General features: G+C 42.8%; 1 protein-coding gene across 1 annotated transcript in view; it reads right to left on the minus strand.

The window, feature by feature from the left end:
- LOC309675318 (store-operated calcium entry regulator STIMATE-like) overlaps nt 1–13,990 on the minus strand; it is a gene marked incomplete at its 5' end in the record, with an annotated part of 33,169 nt that extends 19,179 nt beyond the window's left edge. The window contains one exon of the mRNA XM_082487602.1: nt 13,816–13,990. Coding sequence (XP_082343728.1) covers nt 13,816–13,990 — 175 coding nt within the window. The remainder of the gene's footprint in view (nt 1–13,815) is intronic.
- Nucleotides 13,991–21,670: the final 7,680 nt, after the last annotated feature.

Here is a 21,670-nt window from a genome sequence, read left to right on the forward strand (position 1 = left end):
TAAGAATCTTTCTGATCCAAATAAAGATCTAAGAAGATTTATCTAGCTGAATAATTTGAAATTCAAAGAAAGGAAAATAAACTAAAGAATATTCAACATGTTTGATGTCCTCCACAGCTGTACTACAACAACACTGCTCTTCTGAGGAGAGAATTGGGACTTTCACCTCTATTTCCAGTGCTTCTCAAAACTTTTTCAAAAACAGGTCAAAGACAAAACATGTGACAAAATGTTTTGTTTCATAAACCTCCTACACATTTCTGTCATCGGACCTCAGCAAAGCGACAGCTGAGCTAGCCAAACAGAAGAAGAAAAGCAATAGGAGGAAAGGCTAGCGAGGATAAGATCGCATTCGCGCATCGCACATGCAAACCTGCTCACGCGCACGGGAAGTTTCTGCGAGGACAGAATCGGACCCTTCTCGCAGGTGCACAGACAGCGGGCATGGGGAACCAGCCACAAGTTGCAGCCAGCAATGATAGAAGTAAAAAATTCCCCGTGAGAGCAATTAAACCCTGCAAGAAGTCACCCAGAGAGGGTGCAGCGACTTCAGCCTCATAGACCCTGAAAAGGCACCTGGACGGACAATGCTCTGAGCAAGGGGACATCGGCTGGCCCTACTCTGAGCAGGAGATGGAAGCAGGTGCTATTTGGGGTCCCTTCCAACAAAAATCAATCCCCAAGTCTAAAAATCATCTTTCTGTGATACGATGCTTAATAGCTCCAAGATTTGAGCCAATTACCAAAGGACCAAAGTGTGGCTAACTAAAAACCATATACACACATGTATATATGTGCGCACAGAATTTAATAGCGAGAAATCTGCTGCAGTTTGGGTTTCCATACAGGGTCACAGCAGGAGCGCTAAATCTCATCCAGCAGATTGGCTTTGCTGGGCTTCCCGAATAACGTGTTGCAACCAGACGGACCCTCCAACACAGCCCTCATAGTGCAAGACTGTTGTGATTTGAAGGGTTACTTTGATATTAATTCACATTGTTTCCAACGCTCAAGACAAGTATTAAAGTTTCTGCTAAAACGCTGTTTTACTAACTATGTATGGGGTAAGAGCTGAAGAGTTAAACCAAGCATTAGTATACAAACCCAGAATCTGACGCAGAATTTCACACGGCTACTCTCAGACAACTATTTTCAGAACATTTGGTTATCAGGAGAACATACGCATCATAAATGTGATCCTCCAATTTCTAACCCTGTAAAAACCTTGCAAAATCAACTACATATGCAAGCCAGATGTCATTTTTTTTAAATTTTATTTGGGAAGATTGTCAAAAACGCTGTTCTGCTTGCTAATATCACTGCTTTCCCACAACAGTAAAACTCATGTCTGTTATGAATATGTACGTGCATGCTAGTAATTCCTGAAAAATTCACACCACCATGGAATGACAGCGGTCAGTGAATTTTATGTTACCTGTGTTCTTTATCATACTTTTGATCTTACCTCCCTTTCCCACTAAGCAAAGCTTTTAAGAGGGTTGTCTTACAGTTTCACTTTATTGCCCCCATTATTTTTTTGGTAGCAGCAAAGAGGGAATAAGAAACTACAGATTTCCCCAAAATAAAATTTTTCTTTCTTGAAATAGCTTTACAAGAAACACGCTTAATGAGAATGGGCTAAAATGATGCCTCACAAAAAGGTATACAAGTGTATAAGCCACGTATCTCTTGATTGCCAAAAGCTTTCGTGACACTTATGAGCTCAGCATCTCCCCATATTCATAGTTTAAAAAAAAAAAAAAAAAAAAAAAGGAACATGGCATGGTGTGAGGTGTGTTTGTTTTTAAGAGAGATAATAAACGGGATTGCAAAAAAGACCAAAAGAACCAGTGGTTTTGGCTTGCTGTTCCTTTCTCCGGAAAAAAAAAAAGGAAATTCACTATGTTCTTGGTAATTCAATTTTTGCCCTACTGCAATTCCTCCTTCTCTTCCTATGCCCCACTAACTACAACCGAGATGCTCAATTACGGGATACCCTGAAAGCCTGCTGCTTATTTCCCTACATAAGAACCTCAAAATTTTTCATTATTTTTTTGTTTAATGACCTAGACTTGTCAGCACCCTCGGACACCAATTATTCTACAGCAGAAATTATACTGACTAGACCAACTGATTTCCCCCTACATCCAGTGATATAGCTGTACTGGAGGGAGAGACCAGGAACCATGGTTTCTTCTGGAAGGAAAATTTTGTTCTAGTCCATGTTAAAGACTGACATACTATATGAAGCACGTGAGCTCACCCGCTTTGCTCTCCCGCAAAAAGGATTTTTAAAACTTCTGTAAGACAGAAAAAAGCAATAGCCCCACAAGTATCCAACCTCTTTTCTGAATTCCATTGTGTCCCTGGACTCAATGGTTTTGCAGAGATACGTATGTAATTAAGAACTTGTCCATTAAAGATGGTCACCTGGAGAGAAAAACTTATAGAAACACTGGACACAATAAAGTGTAATGACCCAGCTAGTTAGGTATTCAGGGACATCGTGAGACTAACGATTCAGTGTCTGAACAGCCCTGCGGTACCTGCACAACTGCAGACCTTACCCCAGTCTCTTCATTCCAAGGGCAGCAGTTAGAATGATGTTGTGGCAACAGTTTTTAGGCAGCAAAAGCTTTGCCATAGTTAAATGGGTCTGACGGGCACTCTTGTTAGAGCAGAGAGCAAAGGGACTTTGTTTTACTGCAAAGTTAAATACGCTAGGGCCGAGCATCAGCCAAACCCAGCTATCTCATGACTCTCTTGTCTCAATATCGATGACATAAGATGATGGAAAATGATGCGCCAACACTGGATTTCACATAATTTATCAAATGGGCAGCAGTGGTTGCTGGATAAACACTGGAGAATTCCAGTTACTGGAAGTTACCTCTGTAAAAACATTTATTTCCCACCACCTGCTTCCACATCCAGCTAAAAGCCTATCTGTAAATTTTGTCCCTGCAAAAGTTCTGTGATAGGTAAGGGAACAGCTATCACAAACTGAACCTCCCCTTCACAGTGCAGGGGAGGACAAATCATTATCAGAAAAAAAATATAAAAAAAATACTGGTATCTGAGCTTTGGAATATACAGACTATGTTGCTTCTTCAGGAAAGGCGGCCAAATGCATTACCTGGGGTTGGTGAGCTTTTTATCCCCAACACATGCGTATTTTAAGATCAAAAACATTTTCCAAATGCTTAGCTTGTAAAGATTGGCTGGGGGGGGACACACAAATAAGTTGTATTACCTGTCGCACACAACTCAGTCTAAGCCAATTTCACCAAGGCTGATCTCACATCCTGGGAGCACACGATAGTGCGGTTCTGACAGAAGCATTAACTCGGCTGTCAATAAAGGAAACAAATGTGTCTTAGCAGAGCGTGCAGTCCAGACACACCACATCAATAGCCATTGTAATCAACCTTTTTTCCTTTTTTTTTTTTTTCCTTAAGGTAAAGCTTACTTTTAAAATAGCTAAACTAACTTAGCAGACAAAGAATTAGACACAAGTCCTCACTCTCAATTGCTAACCTATTTGCTACGTCCCCAGAGAGAGCAGCACTTTAGAAGTCAGAAAATGCATCTAATATGCACTATGTAAACAAAAGTATTCAGCCCTTTACTTCCTGAATGACATGCCAACGCTACAGCAATACTAAAAATAAAGGGTTGCAAGTAACTGCTTTAAGATCTCTAAGGTAAACAGGACAAGTAGCTTAGGAAATATTTATCCAAATATTGAAGTCATATGACAAGATTTGGTCTTAAAGACAGGCATCTGTGATCTTTGCATTTAGCATACGTAGCACTGTTCGGTCAAGGTGTGCTCTATTTGAAGGGTCACAATAAATCACAGTTTCCCAGCACAGAGACTGAAGTATATGCTATTGTTTCCACAACAGGTATGACAGCGCCGAAGTAAAGCAAGTCTGAGCCTCCAGTACTAAAAGTGCTATAAGATTGGCTTTAGAAGTTTAATACACAGCCCTCTTTCAAATGCTTTTGTACTCTGAACCAGGTGTTATTAAACAACTACTAAAAAAATAAAAAGGTAGGTTGCTAGAGAAACAGCCAGCCCGTTCCTACCATGCGATACACACACCCAGTGAGAGCTGAAAAATAGTCTCCTGCATTCAAGTGGATTCTTTTTTTTCTCGTAAAAATAAGAACCATTTGGGAAACATGAATTATTTAGTGCAAAACAAGCAGAATCAATCCATATTAATGTGCACTAAGCAGCAATTTACGATTCACAATACCATTTTCACGTACAGCATTCACAAGATCACTCAATAATACATGAAGCTTTCCTAATGTTATTAGTTTGACAACAGATATCAATGAACTTTAAGTCATTCAAGCCGGTTGTTTTAAACCAGCTCTTGGGAACCGACAGAACTGCCAAAGCGCAGCTATGAACTCACTCATCATTTATTAAAATATTAATTAAGCCAGTAACTGTAGCAGTTTTAAAAGCAGAAAGTAAACTCAAAATGTAAGTTCAGATAAAGCCCCAAAAAACGTAAAAGGAAAACTGTGTTTCCATTTGTAGAAAATGATAAACAGCAAATACATTAAATCAAGGAGGCCAAAGGCAGATGTACAGGACATGGTTAGAGTCCATTTAAATTCTGCGTAGCTTTGCTTACCAGATTCATTCTTCCTAGGCTGCTGAAACTATCGAAGCATTGAATTGCAAGCAAGACGCATTTTGCATAACACCAACTGCTTTAAAAATAACAAAAGATACACAACCTACTTTCATGCATTCACTTTACACACGATCAAATATCATTAGAGTCAGCAGCCAATTATGTAGACTTCTTTGATATAACGTATCTAACAACTAGGTATTTACTGCATAAATTAAATTTCTGAAATCAAGACAAAAACATGTAATAATTTCCATGTGCATGAGCATTCTTCTCAAAGATAAAGCTTCATACCTCTTAGCTTTTGTCTAAGTTTCATAAAAGCTTCACAACACCAAAACCTACTGCCAGCACTAAGAGTGCCATAAGAAAGCTCAGGTATTTGAGATCAGATGGAGGAGGGCAGTTTCTTGTAAAGCTCCTTAGACTATTTCATCTTCTAACATGACAATTACCTTGCAATGACAGCATTAAAACCCAACGCATATAAACTAACATATGCTGCTAGTCACACCATCAGTCTCCAAACAAGAAAGGTATGTTAGAAGTTGCATAGTAGCTGGTATTTTCCAGCACAAGTGAAGAAATTAAGAGCGATTATTCTAGAAAGGAATTTCAATTTTAGAGCATAACACCTTCACAAATTGTTAGAGGCAGGGGATATATGTTGTTAGTTCTGAACAGTTGTTTGTAATTTTAAAGTCATTTTAAATAAAATCTGTATTTTTGACAAACAGGAAAAAAAAAAAAAAAACAACACACCCTAGAGTGGAACAACAAAAAGCAAAGGTTGTTTCTGCAAGTATTCATTTGAGGTGACCGGCGAGCCCGTCCAAAATTTTAGAGGCGACCCCTATAAAACAGTATCTGGCCAAGTTCTAAGCATTCAAGCCCAGGACAATGGTTTCTTAAGTTTTACCAGCTACCAAACTGATGTCAGTCCTATAAAACCTACTGTTAAATTTGAAATGCTTAAAAATTCAGGAACTCCCCTCTCTAGTTCCTTCCATTGGTTCATCTATTTCATCAGTGTCAGTGGAGCACAGCAATGGAGAGGCCTCTCAAACAGGATAAGTATACAACTAAACTTCTTGTCACAAGTTTTCGCGTCCTGAGCACCTTGCAGCTTACACGTCAGCTGCTTCCCAAGTCCTCACGAGCTCTGTTTAATGCCCGGTGACCAGATAAAACAAGGAAACATAGTACCGTGCTCCTCTTCTATCAGGTGAGCCAACACACATGAATCACTACAAGGGGAATGGTTGGTTTTAGAATCTTCAGTAGCCAAAAATGTGACTAAATTTAAGACCAAAGTCAAAACATTTCAAATTACAAGAACATGTGATTATTAAAAAAAAAAAAACCAGCAACCTCTAGAGAAAAAAAAAATCATGAACAATATAAAAGCTTAGTACCTTCCTTGGGATGACCTTTCCCTGCTCTAGCCCAGCATTCCTGTGAACTAACTCACATGGGGTACTATGAACCTGAACCATGAGTGCGAGCTATGAGGAATTTCAACTGTGAACCTATTTTAGTGCATTTTCATCCTCAACATTCATTACGTATGACAACATATGTACAAGGTTATGACAACAAATACATATAAAATGTGTGATTCGGGGTCAGTGGTAGAAAAACAGGTCTTCAGTATCCTGAGCAACACTGCAAACAAGTTTAATTATTCCTGATAAATCCTAAAACCTCATCCCTCTACCACACCACCTGCAAAGGCAGTCTCATGCAAGCTCCAAGGTTACATTCGGCCTGTCAGTGAGATTTCACACGCTAAGTTTCGTTGGGAACACATTTTGCTGTGAGAGAGATCTTTGAGAATACAAAGCATTTCCTACCAGCAGGCATGAGAAAGCAGACCTGATTTTTCATTTCATCAACAAAATCCACACAGATAAGACCTTATTAAATACCAATTTAAGAATGCAAACTTCATTAACCATGAAATTAATATCATTGCAGAACGCAAAAATGTGCACTGTGTATTTGTATGAATCTGCTCCTTACAAATTTAATTATAAAACACTAGTCAAGAACACATTCATTATGCAGTTCACAGTTAAACAACAGTCTAGCTAACAGTCCAGAAGTTAGTTCTAATTAAACACAGCTTCAGAGTTTCTGGATAATTTATCATTTTAATAGTTTCCAAATGTCAACATAACTTATCCTTTTTCCTAAACATTTCATAATGTGAATGACATGTGTAATTATACTTAGAACAATCTTACCTGGAGGACAATTATATCCAGCCATCAGCTGAGTAATAAGAAAATGTGATATGTTCTGAGCCAACAAGACAAAGAAGGGCTTTACACAACTTATTGAAAAGTGCAACTTACTTGCAGATTACGGATTACTTGTCTAAACTGATACCTTATTTTCTTTTTCTTAACTGCTATCAGCATGGCATTTCAGGAATAGTTGCTGCATTTAGTGACACTAAAATACTAATGACCTGGCATGATCAGGACATTAAGCCACCCAATAAAGTGCTACTACAGTCTATATCCAACAAAGAATCAGACATCTTGCAAGCAGCTTTAATCAAAAACCCAAGCAAATGTAGTTTAAGCAGGACTAAACATTATGAAAGCATGTTTTTCCTATGGTCAGTAAATGCACCGATACATACCTAACTATGCTACAAAACAAGAATGGTCTGTTTTCAAAATAGGAAAAAATTCCACAATTGTTATTCCTAAATTCATTTCAGCTTATTTGCTTCACTTAAAGGATCAGCTGAGCAGTTCCCAACACTGTTATTACTTGCTTTTATACAACGTGAAGTTTGTCAGCCAGATTTGTCTTTCTACAGAACTCACAATGGACAGAATTTATCCTAACTACTTATTTTATATATTAAAGAGTACTACAATATTAGCATGGTAAAATAAAGCAATTTATTTAGCTAATTTACCCATGTGACTGCATCTTTTTTTCCTGCTATGGGTCCAAGTGCATCACTCATTTTTGTCTCAAACGTGGATAAGGATGACACAGAGATACTGAAAGGACTGATGATTTATTTAGAACGAACAAGAAACAGCCATGTAACATAGACGCAAGCGATACCTCACCATCTGGGGATAACAAAACACTTGATCATTGTAAGGCATAATTTACTTGGCTGTGACGGCAGTGACCTCACTGGGCTGTTCTGAACCCTGCAGCCACAGGCAGACACTTAACCTACAGAATACCAGCTGTTCTCTAGCATACCCCACCAAGACAACTATTTGCCAGGGATTGGGCCCGAAGGAGCAGGCGGCAGTAGGAAAGAAGGTGTTTTAACCACCACCCCTCCCTGGGGGAGCGGGCAGGCGCAGGACCCCCCCCCCCGCGGTCCCGGCGGGGCTCCCCGGGCGGCGGGGGGCGGGGAGCTGTCCAGGGTCCTGCCCGGGCTCCTCCCCAGGGGCTCCCCGCAAGTGCTGCAACTCAGCAGGAACCTGCCCTTGTGAAGAGTTCTAGGAAAAAGAATCAAGTGCATTCGGCAAAGTGCGATCCGCTGTGTAAGTACAACACTGTTCATATTTTCACACATACAAAATATCCTATTTGTGATTTGAAACTTCTGTATGAGACAAGTTTTGAAATCAGTCGCACAAAGAACGTTTCCCGGGTGGTCCTCAGCAATTCATGTGAACACATACTGCGTCACTCAGAGCAAATACATACAGTGATGGTTTTTACATGGTATTACAATGGTATTTATCTATATACAAGTAATGATACATATTATCAAGTCAGGATAATATCAAGTCTTTTTAAATAATGCCTTGATTAGTAAAACCCCACCTTGCTCGCAGGCCACTGCCCTACACCTTAGAAAATTGCAGTGTAGAATAAACATGTTACTGTTACTCAGAAGTCTGTACTCACTGCTGATGTTACCGGTATCAAAGTCAACTCCCTGCCATTTTCACATTTTTAAAATCTGCTCAAGCAGAAAGAAACTTACTATGGGAAACAACTGGAAATCATACGCTTTAGTACTTTTGTATCTAACAGTTTTCTTTAATCTTTTTTGTTTGTTTGTTTGAAAGGCCACTGAAATGACTTAATTTCTTCTCAAGTCCCCAGAACATTATACCTTGATGAAAATATGAAATCATTCCTCTGAAAAGCATATTTTTGCTAAAGCATTTTGAATTCTACTAATCTACCTACTAAGATAGCTTATTATATGAGGAAACATTAATTTTCCTTGCATGACTTATCAGGTGAGAAAATCTTGCTGTAAAGGAAATGGACTTTAAGGATGCAATTTTTAAGGTACTTCCTTTACGATTCTGCAAGCAAAAAGAGAAACTTAAAACCAGAAACAATTCTCATAACAGATACTATATTAATTTTTTTTTTCAGGTGTGACCCCCAACAGCATACTCACTTATTCACCGCAGCTGTACTCAATCATTTCACTTTTGTTAACACAGAAGCTTTTACCCTTCTTGGTGTGAGTACAGCCACAAACTGCAATAAAGCCATAAAAGGTAACAGACCCACACACTCTGGACTCCTTTACGGCATATTTATGTTTTCCTCACAGAAGAACGTGAACCTTTCACCTGCAGAGGACCAAATTACTCTTCTATTTCAATAACTCATCGTTACAACACGTCTAATTTGTCAGCCATTCCTAAGTATCCCAAAACAAACATAACCATGCTCTGATAAGTTATCAATCTTCTGACAAATAAGCTTAGTAAATAAACTACACATTCAAGATGAAGTACTTTAAAGGTTTGTGTCAGAGGGTAAAGGGATGGGCAATGCGTTTTTTCTCCCCATACCCTTCTGCAGGTTTGGCTAATAAAAACTGTATTATTTACAACTGCATCGTACACATGTGGGAATACTGTGCTAACACCACTCTCTAATCGTTCATTGCCAATAAAAGCCTAACCAGAGAGTGCTCAGAAGGCGCTTGGGATTTCTGACAAAACATATATTATACAAAAAGATTTTAAACCAGCTTTGTGGCATCAGTAATAAAAACCCATAAATATTGCACCAAAAAAGAAAAAACTGCCTAAGAAGCAAAGCCTTCATTTTAAATCAGACCCCCACGAAATAAGATACAAGCACTATAATGGCAAACTTCGAAAAAATGTTATCTTCGGCTTACTGACCTGAAGCATAAACATACATCTCGTCCATCAAGGGAAACCCGTTAAGACTTCCTGTTATGAAGTGGCTTGTCTTAAATAAACTAGGGTGGAAAATAACACATACTTAGGCAGAAGAGACAAGAGCAAAATTAAGTAACAGACTTCAAAAGAGCAGGCTAACAGACTTGAGAATTAGTGGCCAGAATCGAAAAGGGCTGCCAGCCCAAGCAGATTTGCCAAAAGACGTAGTTTTTAATCAGTTAGTTCTCTTTGATAGGAGTTAGAGCCTATGGTTAGGAGAGGAGCAACAGAAGTTGTCTCGCCCGACTTTAGTATGACTTTCAACGTACTGAAACATCTGTAGTGTCTGGGTGAAACTGTTCCAATGTGTCTTTAGGTTCACAGCAGAGGAGTGAACTCTGAGCAGTAATTAAAGACTAATTCACAGTGATTAAAGACAACATGCTGGTGGGCTCCAACAGTATTAATTACATCCACTACTGATTCAGACATCAGAAAAGTACCCCACTTCTCTGGTGCACAACGCTTTACATGGAGAGCAGGAGGATAAGATCTGAAATCAGAGTGACTAAGTAGTGGGTTTGGGAGGCCTTAAACAACTTACAGCAATAAAAACAAATGCAAACTTCTACTCTTTGGTTAAGGGAGTTAGGGAGGCTCCTGTATGAAGTCAGGATAGAGGGTAACTCGCTAAAGCATCTTCTACCAGAAAATGATTAGGGGGTTATGACAGGTTGTATATTTGAATCTGAAAATAATAGAAGAAAGACATTCATTTAAAAGGCTACTGTGAGGCAAGAGAGTAGGTTCAACTGTTCTTCATTGCCTGTGTGACAGAACAAGGAGGCAAAAGCTACAAAGAAAAGGAAACTTCAGGTTTCATTTCAAATGATCGTTTCGTCAGCTCAAAGAGAGAAAGTTTCTGTTCCTGTCACTTCATGGTTGGCCCAGTTCAGTAGTGAGGGCACACACAAGGTAAGCTGACAATGCGATTCAGGTAAAAACCTTTCTTTGAAGTATCAGAAGATAGTCGAAGCAATGCAGTTTCCATATTGACAGCATAACTTTACAGCAATTGGATAGGTGCACACACAAGAAGGGAGCAAACCGGAGTGGCAGATCTTAAACAATTTCACTCGAAGAACAATCCTTCAGTCATTTGTAGATGAACATCTGCCAAATGACTGGCACAGAGGAGGCACAGAAAAGGTCCTCCTCCTCCTCTTACAGCTAGTTACTATGATCAGGAAAAAAAAAAAAAAGTCTTTGTTCCACTGATTGCAAGCATGGTAAGATTTATCTAGAAAAGGGCAAGTCTGGGTGAGCTTTTGATTTAGCCACTTAACAAAAATTCTTATTCTTTACATGTCAAATCAAATAGTTTTCAAAGAAAAACAGCCTCTGTGCATAAAGAGCAATTGTACAATGTATCTCTGTTGCCATTACTTTAATTTCTTTTTCTACAGAGGGTTCTGCACCATTAATCCCAACTAAAGTATTAGAGAATCTCCTTCTAGGGTTCCTTTTCAAAAAAAGAAATAAAAAAAAAAGGACAAGTGACTTGCCCTTTGTAAGTTAAATTTAAATACCAGCCAGCCATGTGTCTTCAGTTCTCCGACTTTTTACGGAGGAGAGCTGGAGAAGCGACACAGCCGCATAGGGAGTTCACGCTGTTCAAAAGCGAGGCCCAGCTCTGACCGGAGAGCAGTGCCACTTCTCAAGCAGTCCCTGCCTACAGCCACTTGTTTCTCCCTCAGTGCTACCCACTCTGTTGCGCCGGCCAGCTACGGGACCAGGGCGCTGAAATACTCCAGCTTAAAAGTAACCGTGTCTCGCTGTTTATTTTTCTTGCTGTATGGGTTCTGTCATCCGGCAGAAGTTGTCACCCCTTCTGCCACAGCGGCTCAGGCACAGGAACAACTTTGTAGGTGCCAAGGCGACTGCTGAGAAAAGGTCACGCTCTCCCTCATGTCCACAGCCACAGGTTCCTGCTTCTCTGTCACATCAGACCTGTCACGTGGATCACAAAAAGTTCTAGTTGTTGAAACAACTTTTGAAGATTTTGGAAAAAACATACCAGATGTTTTGCACACGATATAAAAAGGATAGAAAAATTCAGACAAAACTAGCAGAGCAGCACAGCACTTCACCAAGAGACAACTGCTCTTTTACTAGTGTAACTGGTCCACATGGGGGGGGCCAGCATCTTCTCCTGCTGGGGAACGCCAAAACAAAGTGGAAGAGAATGTGGCTGTCAGAACTGGGACAAACATACCTATCTTTCTGTTTTTAAATGTAACCCCTTGTAAGGACCACAAGTTGCAACTTTTTTTTGTTCTAATCTCCTTTGGAAAGAGATTCCTTTTCTCATCAGTACCATTGCGAGGACTGGCTGCCTTCCTTTCATTCCCTTCTTCCACAGTTGCAAGCACTTAATCGACAGTCTCCTTCTAATAGTTCATGGTTTAAAATATCCCTAACCAAAGTTAGGAAGTGTTGCTAACAACTAGGCTTTCATTTTCCAAGTCCATACCTTTTGTATTCACTTCTTGTCTTCACTGAGTATTCAGTGTGCAATGCACAAAGACAAGTGATACCATTTCCAGAAAAAAGATACTATCCTGACAAATAACATCTGCAGTTCTTCATCTGTTGATGCACAATCCATAAGAATTATCTATTTGCATCTCTTAATTCCAAAACTAACAATGTGTACACATCATCTTCTTAAAGAGAGGTACTTTTGTTTGGAAACTGCTAAAACTCCTAATTATGAGATGCTTTGACCACCAAATGTTACACCCGTGACTACTGTTGTCATTCAGTAACACAATGACTGCTAAATGCATAGCTTTTATAAGAGCAATGCAATTGTCAACTGTGACTGAAACACTGAAGTATGCAAATATAGTGGGTGAGCAAACTTTTGACTTAACCATAATTGTACGACGCTAGCACAGAAGGGTACCAGTTCAATTCCGACGTAAACAGGATCTTGGTCTTTAGAGCAGTCAAACTGTAAAACACTCGTAGCTGATCTTCCCTTGTCCCTCCCCCACGTTTTGTTAAGTGACTTTGCGGTCAGCTGAGCAATGGCACTGAGCTTCTTTTGCACTCCTCGGCTGCAAGGACGCTAACTACAGCACGAGACAAAGATCTACCAGAGGTGTTCCAGTTGTTGTGATTCCCTCAGAGCAGGCAGGCTTGGGGGCACCACGGCCTCCAGCCCTTCTTGCCTTTCCACTAAACTCCAACGAGCAGCATAACAAGCCACTGCACATGAGCTGAGCCGCTGCGAACAGCCACGCGAGCTCACCGCCCGCCCCAGCGCTGAGGTATCGCACACACTCTTTTAAGTGCGCTGTGATTTAAACAAGCGTCTCTGACTTTGCTGTTGATGACACGACGTGGTACACTGGCAGCAAACCCGATACAGCCTAACCCTTTAGTTCCGTATACCGTAAACCCGAGTGACCGGCGCAGGCCGGCGCACCTTGCCGGCTGTACCCCAAGCAGGGCACACGACCCCCCCCCCCCCACCGAGTGATGAATGACACCGCCGCGGGTGCCAATATCAGGAACGCGAATTGCAGAAAGTGCATCAGCTGAAGCACTTGAAGCACAGTCTCTCCGGCGCAGCGCCCTCCCCCTTCACCGTCGCCTCCGGAGCCCCCCAGCCGCTCCCCCGGGCAGCCCGGCCGTTCCCTCCGACCCCCGGGGGGGGCGCGGGACCGGCGCAGAGGTCTCCCGGGGCTGCCGGGCCGTTCCCCGCCGCCCCAACAAAACCGCGGCCGCGTTGCCCTAAGGCCGCCTCAGCCCTTCACGGCCGGGACCGCGGCGCTCCTCCCGGGGACGCGGCAGCGAGGCGGCGGCACCTTTAACCAAACCCGACCCCCCCCCCCTCCACCCTGAGGAGGAAGGGACCCGGCCGGCCGCGGCCCGCCCCCGCTGCCAGGCCGCGCGGAGCCGGTGAGGCCCGGAGGCCGCGGCCCGCCCCCGCCGCCACTCACGCATGAGGGTGCTGAAGGCCACGACGCCCAGGAGCCCCTGCAGGAAGATGCCGAAGCTGTCCATGAGGGCGCCGTTCTCGCAGCCGCGGTCTCCCGGCCCCGCCGCCGCCCCCCCGCCCGGCCGCGGGGGGCTGTCGGTGAGGCCCAGGCTGCCGTTGGGCGGCGGCGCCCCCATGGCGAGGCGAGGCCCGGCCAGCGCCCGCCTCAGCGGCGCATGGCGGCGGCAGCGACGTCGCGACCGGCGGGCGAGGCCGCGCCCCCCGCCCCGCTTCCTGCGCCCAGCCGCCCGCCCCGCCGCGTCACCGGCCGCGCCGCTCTCCCATTGGCCGAGCCGCCGGCTGCGCCCCGCCCCCCGGCGCTGCCGGTTCTGCCGCCGCCGGGGGAGCGGGGTGGCGGCGGCCGCGGCGGGTCGGCCCGCACCGGGGACCCCCTCGAAGGAAAACCGACACAAACCGCGTACTGCGGCCGCCAGAAGAGGGGTCCGCGGCGCCCCGGCGGGGGAGGGAGCCCGCGCACCGGCCGCAGGGCCCCAAGCCCGCCCGCCGGCCCGCGGCGACAGCAGCGCCCGGTATCTGACACCCGGTCCGGCTCCGGCATCCGCAGGGATTCCCAGACCGCACCCCCGCGTCAGACCGCAGCCGTCCGGGGTCTTCCGTCCCCAAGAGCCGCAGCTCAGCCCCACGGGTCCGGCAAGTTCCACAGCAAACGAGAAAGAAAAACTTATAACCTGTGTCCGTCAGCAAAAGTGTTTGTTCTTTTGAAAGCGCGACCAACGGCACAGGGCATCAAACGTACCGTCTCAGAGTTTTCACGTAGGAAATGTACCTGCGGCGGGTGACCCCAGCACAGCGTACCCTCGGTTCCTGGTTTTAGTGCAGCAGGAGCCCAGGTCATGTTGCTTTTTCTTATGCTGTTTCATGAACTTCTTTAAATAATTAAAATCCCAGTCTAAATATGAATTCCCTTATAAGGGATCCCCTTGTAAGTACAGCCCACCACGTTTCAGTCTATCAGAATGCCAAGTAGAGCACATGAAGCAAGAGTTGTTCAAATAATGACATCTCTTGCAACTACCTTACAAAGCCACCTACACAACTGTCCCTCCTGGCAGGCGATACCGAACAGCACTGGCACACAGCAGCCATTTCTCTGATATTCAGGCTGTGCCATAAATGTCTGGAAGTTGCAGCGGGAAAAAGAAACGCTCTCAATTCTCTGACAGAGCGCATGGCCAAAACGCACTGTGCGGTGCCTCCGCACCCCAAGCCAACGCTCCTCTGCTTTGAGCTGCATCAAAAGCAAGAGCTCAGGAACGCAGAGTTCTCTAAAAGAAAGGGCAAAGACCAAAGCGGGTAACTTATTCTCCCCCCTGCACGCGGGGATCACAGCCACCAAGCACCACACCTCCAGCATGGGCCTGACCTATCTACTCGTGGCCCAGGAGCCATTTTTAAGCTTTCACAGCTGCTGCTGGACATTGGATGTTCCACGCACATACCCGACCCGGACGCTTATATTGGTGTTAAAGATCTACCTAACACATTTTACACACAAAATTTGTTTCAGACATGAATCTGGAAACATAACTTGAAGGGCTTATGCCTCGTGTTGCTCCATATTCCATGCTTCAAAACAGATCATTCCCCAAAGATACCTCTTCCAGGGATTTCAGCTCCTCATGACCCCTCTAAGCCCTTCTGAAAGCTGTGGCAGACAAGCAGACATTGCCTCCTGACACTTGCTATTCACAAGCCTTCAGATTTCTCTCAAGCAGACAGCGCTCTGTGAAGACAAGGAAAAGATTTACCTTAAATCCATATATCTATAGATGTTTAAAGACAGTGTTAAGCAAATCAGTTTCACCCCACTCCTATGTGTTTTCCACACCCAGTGTAAAATCAGCTCAAGACAACTGATGCGCAGCCAGGAAATGAGCGCCAAGGAGCACACGAGTACAACCTGCTGGAACGCCAAGTAAGGAAACAAGAACTTTGCAAGGCTGACCTGTTTCTGAAACCTCCTGTGGACCTTCACGTTTTTCAGAAACAGCAAAGCCAGCTCTTTTTAAAATTTCACCTCAACGTGATAGTGTAAACCTTTACAAAACCAGGCAGAAGCAGCAGCAGCATCTGCAAGGTTTGCTTCGGGTCGTACCAAGCAGCTCCTTACGTTCAAAGAAAGCCATAAAATAAAATCGCCCCCATCCACAGGTTCTGTTCTCAGCTCTTGTACGTTAGCTTCTGCATCCTGTGAAACGCAAAATTTGTTACCTTAGAAGACAGCTTAGAGAAATAGGATTCCTGCATTTGAGGGAACTGTATACAACCCAGTCAAGCTCTTAACATGAAGCCCGTGCAAGTGTTCTTTACGTGGTCCGCATTTACCATTTATGCAAGTAATGGAACACGCTGTATGGTTTTCCCCACACTTTTGCAAGATGGAAAATTGCTCATGGTAAGCAGCAGTATTTACCCTTATATTAACACCAAAGCCATCAGTAACAGTTTAAGTATCTTTTTTTTTTTAATTTTCTTACAACCACTTAAAACTGTCATATACCACAAACTTATGTACACTATTTACAGACAAAACAAGCAAAATATCCATCCAAAATATTTTTTAAAAAATCCTCTGATTAAATTGTTACACCTGCTCAAACAATGGTGGGACTTAATAGGCATATTTTCTTGTGCATGTTTCTCTTCCATGTAGTACTTCAGTCTCACTGCATATATATATATATTTTTAAAAGTTAAAGAAAGATAAAACAAGCAGAAGGGACACAACACAATATGCATTTAAATCTTTGTTTAAGAACAAGCAGCTAATTAAAAAAGGCAAAATACAGGAAAAGTGCATCAGTTCCAATGAGTTAGTATAAGAAAGAGGCCCACGGGTGGAGAGCAGGTACCCTTAAGGGCAGAGTCTCCTAGAAGGCCTCTGATTGTCTACAAAGATTATTTAAAATTTATTTTAAGAAGAAATTAAAAAAAAAAAAAAAAGAAATGAACGAGGAGAGGAGAAACATGACACCTCCAGATTTTTTTTTTTTTCTTTCCATGAGGTTTCTTGGAAACTGGTGCTCAACAACTTCCAGAGTGGGCAAGAATTCATTTGCGCCCGGACTTCATCGTTCATTCACACAACTCGAGTGAGCCGTCCCCGCGTGTCAGGCAGAAGGCCTCTTCCTCTTGAACTGTGCCAGGCTAGAGGACTTCCCCAAGCTCTGTGCCCATGTTTGTGCTAAGTCAGTCAGACCTACTGCCTCTCAATTTTGTCAGCGCAAGACCTGCTCACTTCCATGGCTTAAAGCTGAGCCAAACACTGCTGGCTTTGCACCTAACACAATAAATTCGTCTTCTCATCAAAAAGTCCATTTATATGTCCGGTGCATTTCAGAACAACAGATGCGATGTTGAGGAAGCTAGAAATGACCATGGAGACAAAGTGTCAAAAACCTTAACTCATTTTTGTTCTATTTCATACAGATAACTTTTTTTTTTTTTTTTTTAGAAAACACAGGACAATAAAAGAGGCTTGTATCTGGTATTCCCAAGTCCCATTCTAATCCTTCACCGAAAAGGCTGCCTTTGAAAACAAGGCTACATGCATATTTGGGGAAGGCTGGCAGCACTCTGAAATGGGGGTTCGGCACACAATCCCTTTAAAATGGAGCCTTCAGCCAACATTTGAAGTCTCCTGACAGAGCCTATGTCTTTGTGCTTAGTTACTTGTAGGTCATTTGAGCTTACAGTAGGCAGTAACCAGCCTGCCACTATGTGACAGGACTGGTTAAGGAGTAGCTTTGTATAGGATCATCGTATTTTTGGCTTTCTGGTAAGGCTACTTCATCTAGTAACTTCTCCTCTAACAACACTTTTGGTCCAAAGGTATCCAGTCTCCAATTTGATAGTTTTGAAGCCTATTCCATTACATTCAAAAATCTTGCAAGCCACTTCGCCTTTTGCTAACAACATACCCAGTCTTTGTACTTTATACAGAAGAGTGGAGTGCTCAGTCCAATCAGCTGTAAATATATTTACACTTCTGTGGACCTAGCAGCTAAATACTCCTTCCCTCCTTTAAAGCATCGCTGAATCAAGAATAAACACTAGCAAATCCTAAAACAACAACAAAATACTGCTGAAAGTTGTGACAAGAGAAAGTAATCTTAACAACCACTCCCGACCTCTGTATGTACTGTTTCCAGTAATCCCAGGAGAGACTGCTAACACTCCTGGAGTTCTATACAACACACAAGTGAATCTGCCTTTTAGTTTATTCCTTAAAGAGCAACTTGCAGAAATGTTTAGCGTTAGAAAAAAGTAGTCTTCATTCACCAAGATCAGTGCTGTCCCTCTCCTGTTCTGGAAGCATTGCTTTCAGTTTAGGGTGGACTGCAACCTACTCGTGCTTTGGGGGGTACATCTACCACGTTAACCTTCCACGACATTGTTGGAGGTCAAGTACTTCTCTATTACGGACTCCTTGTGTGGTGCAGAAAACGCGCTATAGTAACTAAAAAAAAAAAACCCAAACCAAAAAACCCAACTTTCTGCCTAACAAGGCTAAGCTTAGCGCAGTACGAGTGCCATATGGAGGCACCACCGGGTTTCTAATGCTATGATGTGCAAAACCAAGACTGTCCAACGCATATGAAAGTAAACCAAGCAAGAATACAAACTCTCAATGGGTCAGCCAAGGGCAATCTCCTTTTACCATCCGCACAAACAGCAAAGGAGGCCCAATGGAGGGCTCGTTTTCTTGTACTGAAGACATTTGTGCAAGACACCACTGCCTTTCTCCTGGACTCCAGCTTTGTCATATCTTATGGTGAATGGATGTGGTAGATGACAGCACAAATCCCTGAAGCCTAAATTACTGCAGTCCCAGCAACTCCTGCTGGTGAAACGTCGGTATCACCCAAAGCCATCGGCTACCCAAAATCCAGTTTTGAAGAAACAGAGCAACTAAAGCAGCACATGAGCTGATTTCAAGTCATGTTGGAATAGGATGAACAAATGTAAGTGCAGTTGTGTCATCTGCCACGCATAGAGAACTTGAAGCAGAGTAAAGTAGAAACACTATCCATCAAGATAAAGCCCCAATTATCCCTTTTAAATCCAGCAATAAAACAGAGTGCATTATTTTCCAGGAAACAGAGTGTACAGTACCCGTGTGCAGCATAAAAACATTTCACAAATAATGAAAACATCCCTTTTGAAAATCTCAACAAAAATAGATCCCATTGGGACCAGACTGTCAGTGCCTCCCAAAACAAGGCAGAAAAATCCAGCCTATAAAACATGCCAAAGGTGACCAGTAAGTATCCCACTAACCTCTGAAACTGCTGACTGCTTCATTTAGTGAGAAAAAGAAGTATGACATTTGTATGTAAAACCCTAGGCACCGTGTTAACAGGTTCACTAAATTACCCTTTAAGCTTTGTTCTCTCCTGACAACTACTTAAAAAGACATCTATCTGTCCATGGGGAAAGGTGGAAGCAACATCTCTTGGCTATGCCAGTCAATTCTGCTGGGCATCAGTGCAATAGAATTCTGGAAACTCTGAAGAATGACAAATATGATCCAAAAGCATCATCTTCCAGCCCAGAGTTCTCTGCTGGTCAAGTTTCTCAAGACAAGACACTGACAGCAAAGCAGCAATGTTTCTTTCAACATTTTTTTCAGGCCTAATGGCTTATCACTGAGCTTGTCCTAAGGGAACAGAGTACAGGCGGATGACCTAAGCACAACATGAAGGGCCAAAACATCTGTTTATTGGCTATGTATCTGCTGTGAGAAAGAAGAGGGGCACTTCGACTTCTATTTAATCACGTTTTCAGAATCTGCTTACAACTTGGGAGAAAACTGCTCTCCCTCCCTCAAGAATACTCGACTAGTAAAGACTGTCTGACATTCACGTTTTGATTCCGGAATGGAAAAAAAAATCATCTGATTTTAGCACTTCTGTAACTAGTTCTGCCTTGATTAGACAGTTATTCGAAGGGGGGAAAGAAAAAAAAAAAACAGTTATTTAGCTTTGCTTACTCTAAACAGTTTTCATAGGTGTTGAGGGGGAGCTACCTCCAATGTGGCAGATACGGACACATAGATTATGCAAACTCAGCTCTTAGTTTACAGATGACCTCCTCACTGAATCCTACATCTTGCAGCATCAGAGTAACTGATCACATTATGCCTAAGAGACCCCTGAATCAATTCATTTGACCAGAGGAACCAGTGCTTATCAGAAACCACCAAAGGCATCTTTCCAAAACAAATTCCTGCAGTAAGCACCTTCTCACCTCAAATGCCAGGGGCTTTTTGCAAAAATGGATTTGAATGGGAGATAAAGGACCAGGGCTGCACTCATAGAGTTCCTGCCTGCGCTCCTCCAAATACTCTGAGAACAGGCAGAGTGAATGAATGCAAGCCATCTGAAACCTAATGCTCATTTGATGCAGATCTTGAGCCTGATGCAAGTTTCCCACATCTTTAATGGAAAATAAGGTAAGCCCTGTTACTTAAATTGCAAAGCACAGGTCTACAGTAAGTGGGTGATGGGGTTTTATTACCCTGGAAAATTAAAATCACCAGTTCATCCTACTGTGGGTCTACTGATGGAATTAGATGTCCCTCTGGTCCTTTTCTTTTTCTCTAAGAGAAGCACACAACCCCCTTGCCAGCCCCCCACATTTTCACCAAGTCTGATCCCGAGGAGCTGTAAATAGTTAAAAATACAAAGTCATGCTCATAAGATAGTTTCCAGTATGTGAACACTGGCAGAGCTAAGCTGCAGTCCTCTATTGATTGTTGTTTTCTTAGTTTATGCTCTAAGAAGATGTTCATGTAGCAAAGCAAAAGTCTACGGACAGGCTCTGTGTACATGGCCCAATTGTTTGCTATAACAAAAAGGAAACAACTTCACACAATTAAAAAAAAAAAAAAAAAAAGAAAGATACTTTATCTGACAATCAAAATATAGAAAATGCAGAGGCACTTTCTCTTTCCTTCTTTTTTTTCCTACAGCCCATCTGTAAGAGAAGTGCAAAATAATTAAGTTTTCTGACATCTGAGAAAAAGGTAACATCCAAGTTAAGCCTACACAGGTTTCAGCTAAAACTTTGCAACAGAAGCTCTCTACTCTGATACTGGTTTGTACTCCTGATGTGCCTACACAAGAGACACTGCTGTGCAGCTACAGACGATTTGTCCAGAAGTAGTAGTTCCCTCCCTTTTTAGTTCATCGCTTCTACTGTTCAGGCTACAGAGGTAGTAAAAAAAAAAAAACAAAAACCCAACAACAAAACAAAAAAAAGCAAAATAATAATAATAAAAAAACAACAAAGAAACCACACTCTTGCTATACTGTACATTCAGAACCCTGTGGCCACGTTGTTGTCCTAACAATGAACAAATTCATTAAAAAACTCAACATTAACACACGAATGTGCGAAGAGCACATTCCAAAGCCAGTGCTGTGGCAAAGCAAGTGTTTGTCCACAGGGAGGGAAGGGGATTCTGTGAATCATCAGGAACAGAGAAAGGTTATTTCTGGCAGCCTACATGCTAACGTAAACAGGATCTGTTTCTCCTTTTAAAGTTCCGTGCCAACAGAACTATTGAAATGTCATTTCCCACCAGAGGAGACTTTTCTGTAATCATTAAAAAATACATTAAAAAAAAGGGAACCATAGAGCAAGAGACTATTGTGTTCCCGAGCTGGCAGCTGGTAGAGTAGCCCCTGTGTTTGCATTGGCATTTTGCTCCAGATGTTGTCTTCCTTTTGTCAAAGTGAAAACCGGAGGCTGACAGATGCTCTTAGGTCACCAGGGCCCCAGTTTAACTTCAT

Source organism: Vanellus vanellus (genome assembly GCF_965231255.1).
Source record: "Vanellus vanellus genome assembly, chromosome: 9".
Taxonomy (NCBI): domain Eukaryota; kingdom Metazoa; phylum Chordata; class Aves; order Charadriiformes; family Charadriidae; genus Vanellus; species Vanellus vanellus.